The sequence below is a fragment of the Vulpes vulpes genome, chromosome 5, assembly GCF_048418805.1.
Source record: "Vulpes vulpes isolate BD-2025 chromosome 5, VulVul3, whole genome shotgun sequence".
In the NCBI taxonomy this organism is placed as follows: domain Eukaryota; kingdom Metazoa; phylum Chordata; class Mammalia; order Carnivora; family Canidae; genus Vulpes; species Vulpes vulpes.
The window spans coordinates 815960-835248 of NC_132784.1; the positions used below are offsets into that span (position 1 = coordinate 815960).

Consider the following 19289-nt stretch of genomic DNA (forward strand, 5'->3'; position numbering starts at 1 on the left):
TAGGTCATGCCGGTGGTTGAATTCTAAGATTCGGGTATTTTTCTTTAGCAGAGTAAGTACTGTGGGAGTTCATTTTATTAATCTCCAAACTATGCTTCAATGTACATACTATATATTTCTTTGGATAATATATATTTCACAATGAATGCTTAGCATTATTCCTATAGGCCTTCTACTATACCTGGCACATTGGTAGATGGTTTTGAATTGAATTCAGCTGGAGGGGACTCTTGAGTGTCACACTCTTACAGATATTTCTGTTTCCTTGTTTAGGGAGATAGTGGAGATTGAAATGGTAGGTGATTACCAGTGATGGGGCAAAAGTCGGCCTGTGCATTCTTTCAACCAGATCATGATTTGCAGTAAAAATGGTTTGAGAAACTAGTTCCCAGGTCTTCTCCCTCCTCTCAAAGTAGTAGCATTTATCCTGAAAAGGTTCATCCCTTCTCTACCTGTTCCCCTTCCTCAGCTCCTCTTTGCCAGCTGGTATCTCTCCTTCCAGCTATCCCTGATGGAGTTCTGGACACAGCCATCCGTGCTGATGAGGCGGGGAGTGAGGAGGACCTGTATGAAGACATGCACAGCTCCAGTCACCACTACAGCCACCCCGGAGGGGGTGGGGAGCAGCTGGCCATCAATGAGGTAGGGTCAGGGCTGCATGGGTGAAGGGACGGGCTGGGACAGATGGTCTGGATGTCAAGGTGAACCCAGCATGCTCACACAGGCTGTCCACAGTCTCTGTATTCCGAGCAGATGGCAGTGGCTCCCACATGCACGCAGCACAGTTTCAGCCTATGGCTCTCACTTACCCAAATACAGGACCTGCCTCTCTGCCCTCCCGAGCCTACAGAGAACCCAGAAGGGAAGGCATGACCCAAGACCTATGATGAAAGAACGCTGGTCTGTCCTACCCTATGACAGCCCGTAAGCCATCCTGGATGAAGCAAACTCTTCTTGGTAGAGTGGAGGTCACAGCTTAGCCCACCATCCCTCCAAGAAGTTGTCTGGGCAGGATGGGAAGCAAGGGAAGTGAAAATTAATTTTTCTTTGACTCCAAGAGCTCAAAAACCATTGTGGTTGCTATGACAACTGTGTGCAAGTTTGTGTGCTGGTCCTATCTAAACAGAAGAAATTAGTGACAAACTTCATCTAGGCAAGACTGGTTCCTTTTGCATTCTCCAAGCACAGAGAAATTCAGAGACCTTCACTCCTCTCTTTTTCTCACTTGTGCTCCTATTTTCTTGTCCTCTTCTCTTTTACTTAATTCAGTGGTGGGGCAGGGCAAGCCATAGACATAATGTGGTCAATCACCCACATCCATAATACCACATTCTCTTCCTGGTCATGAGTTACCGCGTATTTCTGCCTCGTCAAAACCTGGATCTGACCCCCAGGATCTTGCAGCACCTCAGGAGGGATGGATTTACAGACAGTCCGAATCAGTGAAGGGCAGGTGGGCTTCTCGGAAACCCTCGAGGAGTGTGCTGTCCCCGTTACCTACTCAGCAGATGCGTACAAACTGTAAACGGTGGATGACCTCTTCCCCAGGTCTGGGTCTGAATAATGATTTAAAACAGTCATTAGAAAATGCTTTATTCCGCATCGATGATGTGTTAAGTGACACACACCCAAGGAAGTTGACTTTTCTAATACATAAGTATCTAATAGCAGACGATTGTATCCCGGTACAGTAGTACTCTTTGATGACTATTTTGAATGAAAGATGTTCTAAAATGATGTTATTTAAGCCGAATGCACAGATAATGGTTTTCTTTTCCTTGAAGTATTGGGCCGCCCTCCTCAGTGCTGGGCCCCGGCCCTGGGGGTAGGCAGCATGGGGGGGGGGGTAGAATCTGAGCCCCGGGGCCTCCCAGACCTGACTGGGAGCTCCTCCTGCCCAGGAGCAGGTGCGGGGCTCTGAGCGGGTAAACCTGGACGTCGGGCTTACTGGACTGTGAGGTGGGACAGCCGCGAGGCTCCCCGAAGGGACCGAATCCCGTAAAGACCCCGCGAGCGGTGGGTCCCCAGTAAACTCCGGGCAGTGGGGATGATAACAAAGAGGAGCGTGGGTGCTCCCTGCCTGGCCGTGGTGCCGCCCGGCTGGGGCTCCGGTGTCTGCTTTGCTTAGCTGCGGTCTCTTACCTGATGGTGGAATTCTGGTCTGTCCCGTTTTGCTGCTGGCGAGGAGGTGCCTTCTGAGGCCCTTGGCAAGGTTGGCATCCTGTGCTTTGAACGAGGGAAGCCGAGGGCCAGAACCCTAAAGGAACAAAAAGGCTCTGGCAAACAGCACCTTTCTGAGGGCAGCGAAGGCAACTCATTATGAGTGGGATAGCAGCATCCGGGCTACTCAGGGTTTGTTTCCTATTTGGTTCTAAGGCCTCTCTTGGTATTTGAGGTTCCTGCGTAGACCAGGTGCTAACGTTGTTGCTTGTGTTAGAGCGCTCGGTGCATCCCAGCGTACTGGTCCCTCCTGGACGGGCCTCAGTGGGGAAGGACGTGTCATGTCACAAGCAGGGCAGCCACATCAGACTGAGGAGCCCCTTTCCAGGGACACAGTGAGCAAATGCAGGCTGGAGACTGGGCTCCGGACTTGGTCAGTGGCCACCAGGCTGTTCTCCTTCATGAGACACACCAGCACTTCGGGGTCCTCTTTCAGGCCAGTACAGCATAAAGGACAAGGCCTGGTTTGGAGGCTGCCAGCCCCGCATCTTCCCCCCATCCTGCCACTAGCTAGATACCCTCCCTCGGGGCCTCAGTTTCCTCTTGTGGGGTGGATGTGGCACCTGAGGCCCCCCGGCAGCTGCAGGAGGGTCACTGTGCCCAGGTGTACAAGATACTCAGGAAAGGCAGCACCTGTTATGATCCGTCGGCAGCATTAAACAGATCCGCTTTGCCAGAAACTGAAGAGACATAAACGGTGATTCTCCAATAGCGCGCTAGTCCCCTTGGCCTCCTAGAGCCGCGGAGTCCCGCTGCACCTCCCCTGAACCCTCCGACACTTACCGCTGCTCCCCATACATGGCAAGAAGACTTGCTAGGGTCAATGTGTTTCATACTCAGAGATTATAGAAGCAGCACACGTCAAAGAGAAGCCCGCACTGACGAACGTTGCTTCGCTTTGACGTCACACACTCACTCGTACTCTTAGATGCATGTGAGTAGCATGTTCTTACCTGCGACACTCTCCTGTTTGTACTGACTTCAGAAGGAGAGACCGCAGCTCAATTTCCAAGCAGAAGGGGGCTCCTGTGGCCCAAAGAGCAGTAGATGCGGGGGAGCAGTGGCACACTCTGGTATTCTGGGTACAGAAGAAAGGGGTGTCATGTGCCCACAAACACGCACATGAAGATCATGAGTGCGATGTGCGTTTGTGTATGTTGTATGCATGTGACGGATCTACCGAGTATCTCATGAGCGTCAGGCCCTGGGATTTAGGGCTGTGGTGGTAGGGAGCAGCCATTCATGGATGTGCCCTGACAGAAGCAAGCGGGGGCACTGTATCACGTTCATTCTGTATTCCCTGCATCTCACCCCTGCCCTGCCCCTCACGGTAGTCCAGACCCTGTTACATGAGTTAACTTCAGTGCCTAGAAGTGTCCCATCTTGTTCAGCATTGTCCCACTCAGTGCCTTGCCCAGATGCCCATGACCCAGGCCTGGGTCATTCTGCCTGGCTCCTCACCTCTTCCCAGCCTCTCCTTTCCTCTCAGAGCTCTGAGCATGCCCTGCTGGGCTGGGCTGTGCTCCCTGCAGTCAGGCCTGAGGGTATCCTTAGCCCAAGCATATTTTCTGGAGTTGTAGGCAGAAAGGAGGCGGTGTCTTCGGAAGATGTTATTCTCTTTTCGTTTCCACCCAGCTAGCCCCTGCTCTCTGCCCAGTTATGAGTTGGGACCAGAGGAGGGGAGGACATGGCTCCTGGCTCAGAAGTCTGGGGTCTTCTGATGCCCTCTCCATTGTGCTGTGGATGGCAGTGTCTCCCAGATGGGCCAGCTCACAGCTGCATTACAGGAGGGCACCTGTGTGGAGCTGGTCTTGCTCTCAATTCTGCCCACCGCCTGCATGACTCTGAGGGCCTTGTCATGTTCAGGTCTACTCCAAACACTGTTCTGATGTCCCTGGTCCAGGAGGGCAAGCTGGGGACTGGGGACCATTCCTGGATCCTCTTACTGAGAAGAGACGAAGTTTGAACTAGAGGGCAAGCAGACACAAATCTTGTCCTCCACACCGGAGCTCAAAGCATAAAAGGAGCTCTACCAGTAATTAGGCCAGCAGAGCAGGTGGGAAGTGAGACTGTCCTGGCCCACTAGGCCATAGGGTCACCCGAGGATAGAAGGATAGAAGACAGTCTTGCCATCCTCAAGCCCCCAGGAATTCTCTGTGGAACACTAAAAGGACATTGCAGGACACCAGACCAGCTCGTGACCACCATCCATGAAGCTAGTCTGACATTCTCTCCAGGTATTTCTGTCTTCCCCAGGACCTGTGACCCTGGGTATCCATCCCAAGGCCTGACCTGGCTCTTATACCCCTTCCTGCACCAGCTTGAGAGAAGAGCCTGATACCAGCCAGTGCTCCAAATCCCTCTTGCATGCCCTGTTGTTGGTCAACAACTGTATTTGACTCTCCATAAGGTGGGGTAGCATCGGCTTGCAGACTCCCACGGCCAGGACTGCAAGTTGTCCAGTGGCCAGCATACCCAGAGCAGCTTCCTCTTCCCTCTCCAAGACACAGTCCCCCATAGCCCAGGGACACTTATGTCCCTGCTCCATCTCCCTGCTAGTCCTGCTACCTTGGCAGCCTGGTGGGCCACTTCCTGCAGCCACCTCCACTTACTCTCCCCTCCCTGGCATGGAATTATCAAGCTTGAATCCCTCAAGGGCCTAAGGCTTTGCTTTCAAGTCATGAAACACGTATAAAAAGGATGTTGCCACTGTGTTCCCTGCTATATACCCATTTCATCAGGAGTTAGAGTCTGAGTGCTCCCAGGTAGGGCAGAGGGCACCTCTGAGTTCTTGATCCCAGTCCAGGTTCAGATGTTCTTCTGCCCCAGGTTGGTCAGCTACAGGGGAGACACAGAGGCCTTATCCCAGAACTGGGCCTTGGATGAAGCCTTAAACATGCCCCAGGAGGCCAGTACAGCAGCAGATAGAGTGCTACAGACTCACGGTGCTCAGCACTGCACTGGCCAGTGGAAGTTCTCCAGAACTTCCTTCTGTCCCTTCCTCCTTGTTATCTAATGGCTTTGAAACCAAAGGGCACAATAAAACATCTGGCCCCAAGTCAAGGCTTCCAAGCCACGCCCTATCCGAGTGCATGCCACACAGCCTCACCAGAGGAGCCCTGGTATTTGGGGTGGCAAGGAGCCTTGGATGCCTCCTCTTCCTCCACCATTCCCCTGAGAGCTCAGGGGAGCAAATCTTTTTTTTTTAATAAATTTATTTTTTATTGGTGTTCAATTTACCAACATACAGAATAACACCCAGTGCTCATCCCGTCAAGTGCCCCCCTCAGTGCCCGTCACCCATTCACCCCCACCCCCCAGCCTCCTCCCCTTCCACCACCCCTAGTTCGTCTCCCAGAGTTAGGAGTCTTCATGTTCTGTCTCCCTTTCTGACATTTCCAAGGGAGCAAATCTTGAGCCTAGTTTCCTGAAAAACTGAAGAGATGGAACAGAGAGAAAAGCTTCCTCTCACAACCAGACAGATGGGACCAGGCTGAACCTTCAGATCTGAGGAAGGCAGCCAGGCTGTCTGGATATAATCCTGACCCTCCCCTGGCACACACACAGGTACCCACATACACAAATACATCCCAGCATTTGCTTGGCATGTTCAGTGGGAGGGTGGTGCCCACAGGTGCACTCATCTGTACTCACTTACAGGCATGTTACTGACCCACACATGGAAACCTGAACATACAGAAACAAAGTCACCCACATGTGAACACCCATCTCTGCACATATTCCATGATTTCTGCCTAAGGAGGCACAGTGTTGAACATGGAACCTAGAAATCTCTACTCACTTCTTACCTGCTTTTAAATCTCCTCGGCTCCCTCCACTGCAGCCTTCTGATCCATCAGAGGGGCAAGGTGACTGTGACAGAGCCCACTGTTGAGACACCTGCACATGAGCTTTGAGCCCTACAGCATTAAGTTTGCAGCCTCTGTCAGAGAGACAGTGGAAACTCCTGCATAGCTGACATAGGGTTTTAAATTTTTTTAAAAGATTTTATTTATTTATTTGAGAAAGAGAGAGAGAGCATAAATGTGGGAAGGAGCAGAAAGAGGAAGAGAAGCAGACTCCTCACTGAGCAGGGAGCTCTACTTGGGACTTGTTCTGAAGACCCTGGGATCATGACTTGAGCCAAACACAGACACTTAACAGACTGAGCCACCCAGGTGCCCCTGCCATAGGGTTTTTTGTTTTGGTTGTTTTTGTTTTTGTTTTTAAAGCTGCTTGGGGAAGGCCTGGGTGGTGGTTGAGCATCTGCCTTGGGCTCAGGGTGTGACGCCAGGTCCCAGGATCGAGTTCCACATTGGGCTCCCTGCATGGAGCCTGCTTCTCCCTCTGCCTGTGTCTCTGCTTCTCTGTCTCTCTGTGTCTCTCATTAATAAATAAAATTTTAAAAAAAAGGCTGCTTGAACCACATGCAAAAGAATGAAACTGGGCCCTTACCTCACAACATACACAAAAATCTACTCAAAATGGATTAAAGACTTAAACCAAAAACCTGAAACCATAAAACTACTAGAATAAAACAGAGAAAGGCTTCTTTTTTAAAATTTTTTTATTATTTTTATTTTTTTATTTTTATTTTTTTCAGGGAAAGCCTTCTTAACACTGGTCTGGGCAATAGTTTTTTGGATATGATACCAAAAGCATAGGTAATGAAAGTAAAAATAGGTAAGTGAGACTACACCAAACTATAAACTTCTGTACAGTGAAGGAAACTGTCAAGAGTGAAAGGGCAATCTGTGGAATAGGATAATATATTTGCAAACCATATATCTGACAAAGGATTGATATCCAAAATATATTAGTAACTCATACAACTCAATAACAAAAAAAACCCAGATAACTCATTTTAAATGGACAAAGGACCTGAATAGACATTTCTCAAAAGAAGATATACAAGTGGCCAACAGATATGTGGACAGATGTTCAACATCATTAATCATCAGGGAAACGTAAATCAAAACTACAATGAGGTATCACATCTCTTACAATGCCTATTACTAAAAAGACAGAAGATAAGTGTTGGTGACAATGTGGAGAAAAGGGAACCTTTAGAAACTGTTAGTGGGAATGTAGATTGGAAAATATAATGGAAATTCCTCAAATAATTTAAAAAGAATAATTTGATCCAGATGCTCCAAAAGAAATGAGATCAGGATCTCAAAAAGAAATCTGCATTCCCATCTTCACTGCAGTATTATTCACAGTAGCAAAGACATTGAAGTGACCTAAGTGCCCTTTGACGGATGACTGGACAAGGAAACTGTGATGTATATACCGTGGACTATCATTCAGCCTTAAAAAAGCAAAGTCCACTATTTGTGACATCATGGATCAACCTGGAGGTTATTATGCTAAGTGAAATAAGCCAGACATAGAAAGATGAAAAAATGCATGATCTTACTTATAAATGTGTAATCTAAAAGTCAAACTCACAGAAGCAGAGAGAAGGATGGTTGCCTGGAGCTGGGGGAGGGAAAAATGGGAATATGTCAGACAAAAGGATACAAGGTGTCTGTTTTGCAAGATGAATGGGTCCTGGAGATTTAATGTGCGGCATGGTGACAGTAGCTATCAACACACTGTTGTGCACCTGAAATGTGTCAAGAGGATAGATCTTAAGCGGTGTCACCACACAGACACGCAACTGGTAACCGTGTGCGGTGAGAGAGATGGTGGTCATTAGCCCGATGGCGGTGACTACTCCACGGTGTATACCATTTCAGAATATCAAGTCGCGCACCTTAAATATCCACGGTTTCTGTCTGTCCGTCATACCTCAACAAATTTGGGAGGAGGCAGGGATGCGGCAGCTGCTTTTCCAAAGGAACAAAATGCTGCTGTGATGGAGAGGTCCTGAGTGAGGACCTTCCCGGAGCACCTCCATGTGGATGACCTACGTGTGTCCTGAGCCCAAGTCCTGACTCCAGCATCCCTGTATCCCTGTGCGACCTGATCTTTCAGCGCTGGGCTTACTCCTGCGCAGATCCCCTGTCCCCCCGCGGCTCCGCGGCCCCCGCCCTCGCCCCGAGCATCACCGCGGCCCCCTGCGCGCGGCGGCCTGGGCACAACCGCCGGTGCGCGTCGAGGTCCCCCCAACCGCCCACCACCCAGAGGCGCCCAGAGCCGCCCAGGGCCGCGCGGACTCCCCAGCCTCCTCCCTCCTCCCTCCTCCCTCCCCCCTCCTCCCCGCTACCCCGCCCCCGCGGCGGGCTCGGTTGCCAGGGCTGCGGGGCCTGGCGACGCCCCGCGCACGTCGCGGCCGAGCCGAGAAGCCCCGGGCCCGGCGAGCGCAGCGGCTCCGCCCCCCCCGCCCCCCCCGGGTCCCGGCCGCCGGCTCCCGCCCTGTCGCCGCGGGATCTCCGGGCCGCGCGGAGCCGGGAGGCCGGGCGCCATGGCCAGGGTCCCGCAGTCCCGGCGACGCCCCGCGGCCCCCGGGAGCGCCCTGCGCGCCTTGCTGCGCTGCAACCTGCCCCCCGGCGCCCAGCGCGCGGTGGTCTTCGCGGTGCTGGCGCTCCTGGTCCTCATCAACGTCGTGCTCACCTTCCTGCTGGCCTTCCGCTGACCGCCGGCCGGGCGCCGCGGGGAACCGCGCAGTGGTGAGTGGCGCCCGCGCTGCGCTCCTCCGGCCGCCGCGCATCACCCCCCCCCCCCCCGCCGCGCATCATCCCCCCCCCCCCCCCCGCCGCGCATCATCCCCTCCGGCCGCCGCGCATCATCCCCCCGGCCGCCGCGCATCATCCCCTCCGGCCGCCGCGCATCATCCCCCCGGCCGCCGCGCATCATCCCCTCCGGCCGCCGCGCATCATCCCCCCGGCCGCCGCGCATCATCCCCTCCGGCCGCCGCGCATCATCCCCCCGGCCGCCGCGCATCATCCCCCCGGCCGCCGCGCATCACCCCCTCCGGCCGCCGCGCATCACCCCCTCCGGCCGCCGCGCATCATCCGGCCTCGGCCTCGGCCTCCCAGGGGCCGCTCCGGCCTCCCTGGGCCACTGCTCCAGCCCGCAGCAGCCCGTGCGGCCCCCCGAGCCCCGCACGGGACCCACCCTGGGACGCCTCCCCCACCGGCCCCGGGGACTGAGGCCAGGCGTGCGGGTGACTCAGGGCATGGTGACACGGGTGCCGCAGGCCTTTCCACCTGCCCTTCGTGCCATGTGCGGCGTGTGTAGGGCTAAATGGTGCATCTCCGTGCACCTGAGGCAGCAGAGGCTGTTGTGGCCACGGCTGTGTGCTTGTCTGGAAACTGTACATGTGACTGTGTGGGAGAGGGACTGGGGTGGAAAATGTCTGGGAAGATGAGTCGGCTCCTCTTTACATGTCATCTGCAGCTGCTTTCCCCATTTTCAGTCTTAGGTGTCTCCATCAGCCTGCCCCCACTACAGGCAGAGCCCCTTCTGCACCCCTCCAAGGTAGGCATGCTGGCTATCCCTGTCCCCTCCTGTACAGGGACCCGAAGGAGCTGAGCCTCATTCCTTCCCAGACTGTCTGACTGGAATCCTCCACCAGCATGTGTGAGAGAGAGGAGGAGGTGGGGCAGGGTGGGCAAGGTGGTGGGTAGTCATCAGGGGGACCTTGAGGCCAAGCCTGGCTTCCTGAACCTGTCACGTTCTCTAGGGTACAGCAGTGGATCCTGCCCCCTGCCTCCTGCCCCCCACCCCAGAGCAGTTCCTTGCCTGCCTGCACCTAAACATCCCCTGTCTCACAGCCAGCTTGTGCTTTCCGCTGCCCGGCCAAGAAAGAGCATGCAAATCCTGCCCCTCAGCCTGCTGGACTTGAATCTGGGCTTCCATGCAGCTGCACATCAGACAAGGAGCATCAGAGTTTCTGCCCAGAAACTCATCCAGTGAGGGCCCTGGTGGCCTCTGGGCTGTCCTGGAGGTAGAATGCATCTCTGACCTCTTGGAGCTATATTTCGTCTTGGTGACATCACAGAAATTATTCATGTCACTGCTCTAACTTGACGGAGTGCTCCCATTTGTGGAGCTATCAAGGAGCTGTGTGGACCAGGGAGAGCACATTGTCACGGTGCATCAGTCGGAACCAAAGCACAGGGAGTTACTCACAGCTGTGTCTCTGTCACGTACCTCCTGTGCACAGCAAGGTACTGGAACAAGGAAGTGACAAAGGTGACTGCCCCCACCACCAATAAGGGCTTCTGGACGGATGACTGGACAAGGCAGATGTGAGGGCTTGTCCATAAAGGTGCCCCGAACTTTGGTCTCTCTAGGGAGCCCTACCTCTTTGTCTCATACCTAGAGTCCTTCCTCTGCAGCTGTATAGGAAACCACCTGGGGAGGATCTGTACCTCTCTGCAAGGGCTGGCAGAGAAAGCAGCAGGAGGAGGCACCGGGCCACACAAGAGGGCTCATCTGAGAGAACCTGGGGTTAGGAGGAGACACCTGACCTGGTTAATATCAGTGGGGCCCAAGCTGGGATGGGAAATGGTGGGAAGCTGGGCTGCATGGGCTACGTCTGTATTACATCCTCCCTGCTGAGCTCTGGCAGTGAGGGGCAGCCTCCATGATGTCCTGGACACCTGCCTGTGCAGCTGGTGTGAACTTAGGACGGACAGCATTCGCCTGCAGTATGGCAGACTGTTCTTGAGAGATCAAAGTGTAGCGTGCCATTAGTGAGTGTATAAATGTGTGTTGGCAGGTGCATGTGTGTGTGCAGGATGAGGGGGTCTCAGAATACCTACCTCTCAAGGGTCAAAACTACCCAAGTAGGCTATAGTCACACATTCCCTCCATTGTGATGACACACTTGCCTGAGGTCACACACACCCTCTGTCCTTATGCTCACACTCACACATGGTCACACATACCTTCTGTTATGATGCACCTGCTTACCTGGGATCACTGTCCCTGAAAGAGGACATTCACCTGCATCCCATATTCTCACAGGCCCACCCGCACCACCCTCGAGTACTCTGTTTCTTCCTTGTCTTCAGGCAAGATCCTTGGAGGCTAGTGGTGGTAGCCTGCTTGTGTGGAGAGTGCCAGCTATGGGCTGCCTAGTCTAGTGCCTGTTCCCTAGGTACAGCAGGCACTGTCATGTGGCCTCGCTGAGTCCTCTTGTCTCATCTTGTTCATACAGCAGCCAGGAGGTCTTGATCCGGGGGGCCGGGCCTTCCTGCAGGAGAGGCCATGCCTGTAGTAGATCTTTTTAGCAGGGGTGAGTGCCATGGTCCCTTGAAGAGGCATGCAGTCCCCCAGAAATAACCCAGTGCTTGGTGCCCAGGGTCCCTGGGTGGGCATCAGGAATCTGCAGCTGTCACCCCTGACATGGCTGTCGCATGTGACAGTACGTGTACAATAGGCTGTGGATCATTCTGAGGAGTGGTTTCATCAGGGTTTAGAGCAGGTTTAATCCCCAGAAAACATGAACTGGAGGTTTCTGAATGTGCTTACTCAGACTGAAGGAAGGCCTGAGTGGGTTCTGGTACCCCAGTAGCCTACCCCACCCCTCACCCTGCCCATTTGGGGGCTCAGGGAGACCTCCTAGCTACTAGAACTCTCAGCTGGAGACCCAGACAGTCCTGCTACAGCCCCGCTCTGGTCCCATTTTGGTCTGAGGAATAGCACACACACTGCCCTGGGAGCACCCAGAGAAGGCTCCACTGGACCTGAAGCCAAGGGAGGATTCACACTCATGAGTAGGGACAGGGGCAAGCAGCTCAGAGGAGGAAATAGTGTACAGGGTCTGACTGGTGATGCTCTGAGGCCTTGACTGCCAAAAAGAGCCACCCTGTGGCTGTCAAGGCCAGAGCCAACACTTGGTCCTAGCAGAGAGGGGCAGGGATCTCACCTCTTGTATAGCCCCCAACCTGCGCCCTCCTCTTGTCATAAGCCCCAGAGCCATTCATTATTCATGGAGCAGAAACTGAGCCCACATTGTGGGAGGGCAGGCATCAGCCCAACAAGAAATGGAGCTCTAAGAACAAGGCTGCTTGGGGCATGGGGGAGGAGGGAGTCCCGTGTCCCTGCCCCTTGGGGCAGGGGCCCATCCCTCCTGATGGGAGGTCCATTACTGTGTGGGAGGAAGGAAACACACCGAATTATTTCATCAGAAAGAAATTAATATAAGGAATTGTGAGCCAGGTATAAAGTGCTTGACTCCATAACCAAGTGGCAAGAACAAGCCTGAGGTATCTGTTACAGAGGTGGCAGCTGCAAGATGTACCCACCTCGCCTAGAGCTAGGGAATAAAGGAAAGGAGCTGGAACGATTAAAGCTGAGGATCCCGTGGGGCCTGGGACCGAGGATGGAGGGAAAGGTACCGCTCCGCTAGCTGGAGCTGGTGGGGGCAGCGGGCAGGGCCGAGAGGCTGGTTGGGCAAGTGTCCAGGACCACAGGACCCGACCCAGCTAGTGTGATGGCTGCGCGCCCCTGCCCGGAGGAGCAGCGCTGTTCTCGCCAGACGAACCCACGGGTAATGCGAGTCCACGGGAGGCCAGCAGGAGGGAGTGAGCCCCTTCTCCCTGCAGCCCTGTGCTCCCCTCCAGTGCCACATCAGGAGAACCTAATGGGGCAGTGGCACAGCGGAAATGCAGTTTGCCGAGCTCAGTCACAGCATCACAGAGCAGAGGTGACCAATGAAACTGGGAGCAACGACTTAATCCCTGGCCCAGGAGGTTGGGAGGAAGCTGCGCCCTGCGCAGGGGAGGAACGTGCTTGCGTCTCAGATTCTGTGGCTCACCAGGATCCTAGTGTCACGTTCACTTCAGCTTCATCCTGAGCCCTGCCCATGTAGACATGCCCGGGGCATAGTCTTGTCCCCCGAAGAGTGACTGGCTCGGAGGGAGCCTCCGCTCACTCCTCTGTAACATGAGCCGCGCTCCCCTCCGCGGGCCTTCCAGGCTTAGAGGGCAGGAGCGCCCTGTCCCACGAGTGGGCCGAGTGGGCCGATGGCAGCTTTAGTCACTGATCTGCCTGTCTGTGGCTCTCTCCGCAGCTCATCAGTGATGGCAGTGCGGTCTGTGCCGAGGCACTCTGGGACCATGTCACCATGGATGACCAGGAACTGGGCTTCAAAGCTGGGGATGTCATCGAAGTAATGGATGCCACCAACAGAGAGTGGTGGTGGGGCCGCATTGCGGACGGCGAGGGCTGGTTTCCAGCCAGCTTCGTGAGGGTACGCGCCCAGCGAGCTTCTCCTATGCCCGGAGGAGCCAACTGGCTCTGCTCGGAACTGCCAGCTTGGACCTACTCTGGGCTTCCCCTCCCGGCCCCACCCTCGGGGCAGTGCTTGGGCTGCCAGGCTGTGGGGTGGGCATAGGGTGGGAGGCTCAAGAAGGCCAGCCACAGAGCTGTGGGGGGCCCTGCTCCTGCCTGCTCCCATGCCTCCCGCCGGTGCCCGGTGCCCGCGGCGTCCAGAGAGGAGCGGTCAGGGACGCTGGTGGGTGGACTCCTGCGGGGACCCGCGGGCCAGGATCCCACCTGCACACACACTGAGTACCGGGCACTTCTGACAGGGGCAGGAAATGTGGGGGGTCCTCGCAGTGTTAATTTTCAGATGCCCTGGGAGCTGGGAACAGCCACTTGCACCCAAGAAAATTGAGGCCTGCGCCCCTAGGCCGTTGGCACAGGAGATCCCAGAAAGGGGGCCCAGGGCCTGTTCGCAGCCTTTGGTCTCACGGCGCCATCTCAGAAACCAGGCAGAGGGCAGAAGGGAGGAGACAGCCCAGGCCTTGGGGGCATCTCTTGCTTCTCTTGCCCCAGACCCCGGGGATGAACCTCCAGCCTGTCCTACCCACGGGGCGGGGCGCCAGGAGGGCTCCACCCCGCGGCCCTCGTCACAGCCTCTCGAGGGCTGGCCTGGTGCCAGCGGGCATCGTTCCCGAAGTCCCTAAGGGAGTAAGAATCTGCTCCACTCCCCGCCCTGAGCCCAGGACCCGCAGGGCAGGGGGAGGCGGGAGGGGCAGTGGGTGCTGCTGGGCCTGCCCGCCTCAGTTTCCCGCTGCGGCCGCGTGCCGGTCGCGGGGCGCTGACCCTCGGTGGGGTCGGCTTGGGGCGCTGACCCCGCGCGCCGCCGCCTTGCAGCTGCGGGTGAACCAGGACGAGCCCGCGGACGACGCGGCTGTGCGGGCGGGGGACCGCGGGGCCGAGGACACAGGGGCCGAGGCGCAGAGCAGCAGGGACCAGATGCGGACCAACGTCATCAACGAGATCCTCAGCACCGAGCGGGACTACATCAAGCACCTGCGGGACATTTGCGAGGTGAGGGGCGGGGCGGGAGGCAGGGTCCGGGGAGACACCCGACGGGCCGCGGCGGGGGGCGAGGGGGCGCGGAGAGGCCTGGGGGGTGATGGGCCGTGGAGAGGCCTGGGGGTGACGGGGCGCGGGGAGGCCTGGGGGTGATGGGCCGCGGAGAGGCCTGGGGGTGATGGGCCGCGGGGAGGCCTGGGGGTGATGGGCCGCGGGGAGGCCTGGGGGTGACGGGCCGCGGGGAGGCCTGGGGGGTGACGGGCCGCGGGGAGGCCTGGGGGTGACGGGCCGCGGGGAGGCCTGGGGGTGACGGGGTGCGGGGAGGCCGGGGGGTGACGGGCCGCGGGGAGGCCTGGGGGTGATGGGCCGTGGAGAGGCCTGGGGGTGATGGGCCGCGGGGAGGCCGGGGGGTGACGGGCCGCGGGGAGGCCTGGGGGTGATGGGCCGTGGAGAGGCCTGGGGGTGACGGGCCGCGGGGAGGCCTGGGGGTGATGGGCCGCGGGGAGGCCTGGGGGTGATGGGCTGCGGGGAGACCTGGGGGTGACGGGCCGTGGAGAGGCCTGGGGGTGACGGGCCGTGGAGAGGCCTGGGGGGTGACGGGGCATGATGGGCGCGGAGAGACCTGGGGGTGACGGGCCGCGGGGAGGCCTGGGGGTGACGGGGCGCGGGGAGGCCTGGGGGTGACGGGCCGCGGGGAGGCCTGGGGGTGACGGGCCGTGGGGAGACCTGGGGGGTGACGGGGCATGATGGGCGCGGAGAGGCCTGGGGGTGATGGGCCGCGGGGAGGCCTGGGGGTGATGGGCCGTGGAGAGGCCTGGGGGTGACGGGCCGCGGGGAGGCCTGGGGGTGATGGGCCGCGGGGAGGCCTGGGGGTGATGGGCTGCGGGGAGGCCTGGGGGTGACGGGCCGTGGAGAGGCCTGGGGGGTGACGGGGCATGATGGGCGCGGAGAGACCTGGGGGTGACGGGCCGCGGGGAGGCCTGGGGGTGACGGGCCGCGGGGAGGCCTGGGGGTGACGGGGCGCGGGGAGGCCTGGGGGTGACGGGCCGTGGGGAGGCCTGGGGGTGACGGGGCGCGGGGAGGCCTGGGGGTGACGGGCCGCGGGGAGGCCTGGGGGTGACGGGGCGCGGGGAGGCCTGGGGGTGACGGGCCGTGGGGAGACCTGGGGGTGACGGGCCGCGGGGAGGCCTGGGGGTGACGGGCCGCGGGGAGGCCTGGGGGTGACGGGGCGCGGGGAGGCCTGGGGGTGACGGGCCGTGGGGAGGCCTGGGGGTGACGGGGCGCGGGGAGGCCTGGGGGTGACGGGCCGCGGGGAGGCCTGGGGGTGACGGGGCGCGGGGAGGCCTGGGGGTGACGGGCCGTGGGGAGACCTGGGGGTGATGGGCCGTGGAGAGGCCTGGGGGGTGACGGGGCATGATGGGCGCGGAGAGACCTGGGGGTGACGGGCCGCGGGGAGGCCGGGGGGGGGGGGGCGACGGCCGCGGAGAGACACGTGGGGGCCGCGCAGGGCTACATCAGGCAGTGCCGCAGGCGCGCCGACATGTTCAGCGAGGAGCAGCTGCGCACGATCTTCGGGAACATCGAGGACATCTACCGCTGCCAGAAGGCCTTCGCCAGAGCCCTGGAGCAGAGGTTCAACCGGGAGCGCCCACACCTGAGCGAGCTGGGCGCCTGCTTCCTGGAGCACGTGAGCAGGCCCGCCCGGACCCTGCTCCCGCCTAGGCGAGCCCCTGCCCCGTGTGCCCCGTGTGCCCCTGCCCCAAAGGCCTCAGCCCCAGCCGGCCCTGGCCCGGGCTAGACCGCCCCCTGCCCGCCCTCTGCTCCGCCGCTGAGATCCACCCGCCCTAGCCCCCTGCCCGGCTTCAGCCCCCCGCCCCATCAGTTTCTGCGGGGGGGTCCCCACTCCCCTACACGCACACACATCCTGGCCCCAGCACACGTTAGCCTCCCTCTGCTCTTTCCTCCCATGCCTGCCTCCTCTCCGAAGTCGACCCTGCAGGCTAAAGCCCCAGCAACTGGCTGCTCTTTTCCAGAAGCTTCCAGGCCCCACATCCTATTGCCCAACTGCCCTCACCCTCCCACTGTTCTAGCGGTGTCTCTGCTTGTTTGGGAGAGAAGCTCCTTGGAGCAGGGGTGTCTGGGCATGTGCCTGGAAGTATGTGCTTGGGCTAGAGTAAGGAATAGACAGGGCTGGGCTGGGCTGGGCCACCTGTTGAGCATCCTCAGAGCTGCTCATACAGGTTCTGGGCTGTGTCACGCGGTGGGAAAACTGGAGTCTGTGAATATTCAGGGCTTAGTTCCCATCTAAACGCCAGTGGGCAATTAGCCAAGGTCCACTGGACTGGTCTGGGCACATGGACTCCTTCTGGCTTTGCTGGTAACGAAGGCACATGTCACTACCTCTCTCCTGTGGCAGCCAAAGGGGGGGTGGAGCAGAGGATGCCACAGCCAGCCCCTAAGGACAGTGTGGGCTCCTTCCTGCTGCTGGGAAGGCCCTGGCACCTCACTCCAGTGGCAGGGGGAGAACTGGACAGGGAGACCTTAGACTCCCTGAGCAGGAGCCAACAGAGGCTAAGAGCACCTGAATGGGTGTGACATTTGCAGCGAATCATTCAGCAGACAGGACTGTGGTGCAGGGAGGGGCAGGCACTTTGTGCATATTACCTAGCGGGACTATCACAGCAACCCAGCGGAGCCACACTGCTGTCGCCATCCTTTCCCACCTAAGTCCATGAAGTCCTCGTCACTAAAGGACTACCTGGCCTTCCTCTGGCTCCGGGTAGATGGAATTTTAAAAAAAGGGGTGGGGGAGGCCCTGTGAGTCTCACGCAGGATACACACACAACGTAGACGCACCTGTCACGTGTTGGATAAAGCAGCAGAGCGGCCATTCACGTATGAAATCGGAGCTTTGGGAAGGAGAAGCCAGACCTAGGCTGAGGATGAAAACACCACAGGGGACACAGCCAGACCCTGGCATCCATTTAACCTCTTAATCTCTTTCTCTCCTCTCTCTCCCTCCGTCTCTTCTCTTCTGTCTCTCCCTACCCCGTCTCCTCTCGCTCTCTCTCCCTCTCTCCTCCTCTCTCCCCTTCTCCTCTCTTTTTTCTCTCCCTTCTCTTTCTCTGGTGTTTGGCTTTGATAGTGCTTCTTTACTAGCATCATTGATTTCATCCAAAAACCAGACACAGAGTCAAAATACCTGCCCAAGGCCCGGCTGAGAAAGCCGGTGGTGACAGGGCGCGCACAAGGCCGGTTTGCAGCCCGCCCGCATCCCTGTGCCCAGTTCCATACAGTGTGTGCCCAGTGGAGCAGGTAGCAGAGCCACGGCCCTCTCGGCCCAGCTCCTGAAGGAAACGCAGAGGCTCCTGCTTCCTCCCGACACTGTGGCTGGGTTGCTTGGGTGGCCCAGAAGGGCGGGGGTCCCCATGCTAACGTGCGTGTGCCCCCAGCAAGCGGACTTCCAGATCTACTCGGAGTACTGCAACAACCACCCCAACGCCTGCGTGGAGCTGTCCCGGCTCGGCAAGCTCAGCAAGTACGTGTACTTCTTCGAGGCCTGCCGGCTGCTGCAGAAGATGATAGACATCTCACTGGACGGCTTCTTGCTAACACCGGTGCAGAAGATCTGCAAGTACCCCCTGCAGCTGGCCGAGCTCCTCAAGTACACGCCCCCCCAGCACAGGTAGGAGGCCGCTGGGGTGGGGGCCCGCCGGAGGCCCCGTGTGGGGCGCAGGTGGCGTGGGGGTACCGCTCCAGGCACCGGCCCGCGCACAGTACAGCAGCCCCACTGTCATGCGCTGTTGTAGCGAGGGAAGAGGACAGAGGTGGGGTATTTAGGAGGACAGGTGTGCATGGGCAGAGCCCCAGAGGGAAGCAGCTGGGGCGGGGGGGCTCTCTGCTCTCTGTAGTGCAGCCTTCTCCCATCTTGCTCCGCCCCAGGGATTTCAAGGACGTGGAAGCAGCCTTACATGCCATGAAGAATGTGGCCCAGCTCATTAATGAGCGGAAACGGAGGCTTGAAAACATCGACAAGATCGCTCAGTGGCAGAGCTCCATAGAGGACTGGGAGGTGAAGGCCCCATACCTCAGAAAATACCATGGGGCATGGCCCCTGGCTCTGCCCCTAAAAAAATCTAGGAAGGAGCCGAAGCAGGAAGCCGTGCTCTTGGGAGCTGGCAAATAGGAACTAGTGGCAGGAAAGCTGGTCCTCTGCCCCATCCAACCCACCGGAGCACTGAGCTACAGGCCTGATGGCCCCTTTCAGGGTCAAGAGAGGAGCAAATGTGTGAAATAGTTGTTGCTCCTAGTAGGGCCAGCCAGCCCAGCGGGACAGGCCAGACCCCAAGTTTTAGTTAGCGCCCGGGCCTCCCCACAGAAGGGTTCAGCCCTGCCATAGCATGACCAAAAGCATGGGTCAGAGGCCCCTGGTTCCATTCCGGCTTGCACACACCCCTTATATCTGCCAGTCTTGTCTTTGTGCTTGACCTAATGGGGACATTCCTGTCCTCCAAAGGTCTTCTATCCTGTTCCCTCACCTCCACTCACCAGCCATGAAATGTGATGAAAATACAGGTTCCTGGACCCCACCCTAGAAATAGGGAATTAGAATCTCTGGCGGTAGGGCAGAGCACTGTGGTCTTTGTTTTGTTCCGGGTTTTTAATTTTCCCGGTGACTGGTTCTGAGCCCCAGCCCTGGCTAAAGACCACTACAGACTCACTTAGCTCAAACTCAAGGGCTGCGAAGAACTCCCGGATGTGGTTTGTATTCCCCAGGAGGACCCGGAAGGGGGAAGGGCCTAACCTGAAAGTTTGAAGTCTGATGATGGGGCTTCAGGGATCAACTA

At 58.0% G+C, this 19289-nt stretch overlaps 1 protein-coding gene across 7 annotated transcripts in view; it reads left to right on the forward strand.

Moving 5' to 3' along the window:
* ARHGEF4 (Rho guanine nucleotide exchange factor 4) overlaps window positions 1-19289 on the forward strand; it is a 91042-nt gene that overhangs the window by 67391 nt on the left and 4362 nt on the right. The window contains exons 1-8 of one of the 7 annotated variants that reach the window (XM_072757421.1): window positions 8591-8834; window positions 9584-9645; window positions 9851-10362; window positions 13190-13369; window positions 14278-14454; window positions 15950-16129; window positions 17895-18127; window positions 18385-18514. In XM_072757421.1, the coding sequence (XP_072613522.1) occupies window positions 13244-13369; window positions 14278-14454; window positions 15950-16129; window positions 17895-18127; window positions 18385-18514 (846 nt within the window). In that variant the 5' untranslated portion in view covers window positions 8591-8834; window positions 9584-9645; window positions 9851-10362; window positions 13190-13243. Of the gene's footprint in view, window positions 1-502; window positions 643-8569; window positions 8835-9583; window positions 9646-9850; window positions 10363-13189; window positions 13370-14277; window positions 14455-15949; window positions 16130-17894; window positions 18128-18384; window positions 18515-19289 lie in introns of those variants that run through there. The other 6 variants (XM_072757420.1, XM_072757422.1, XM_072757423.1 and 3 more) reach the window with 6 other exon arrangements.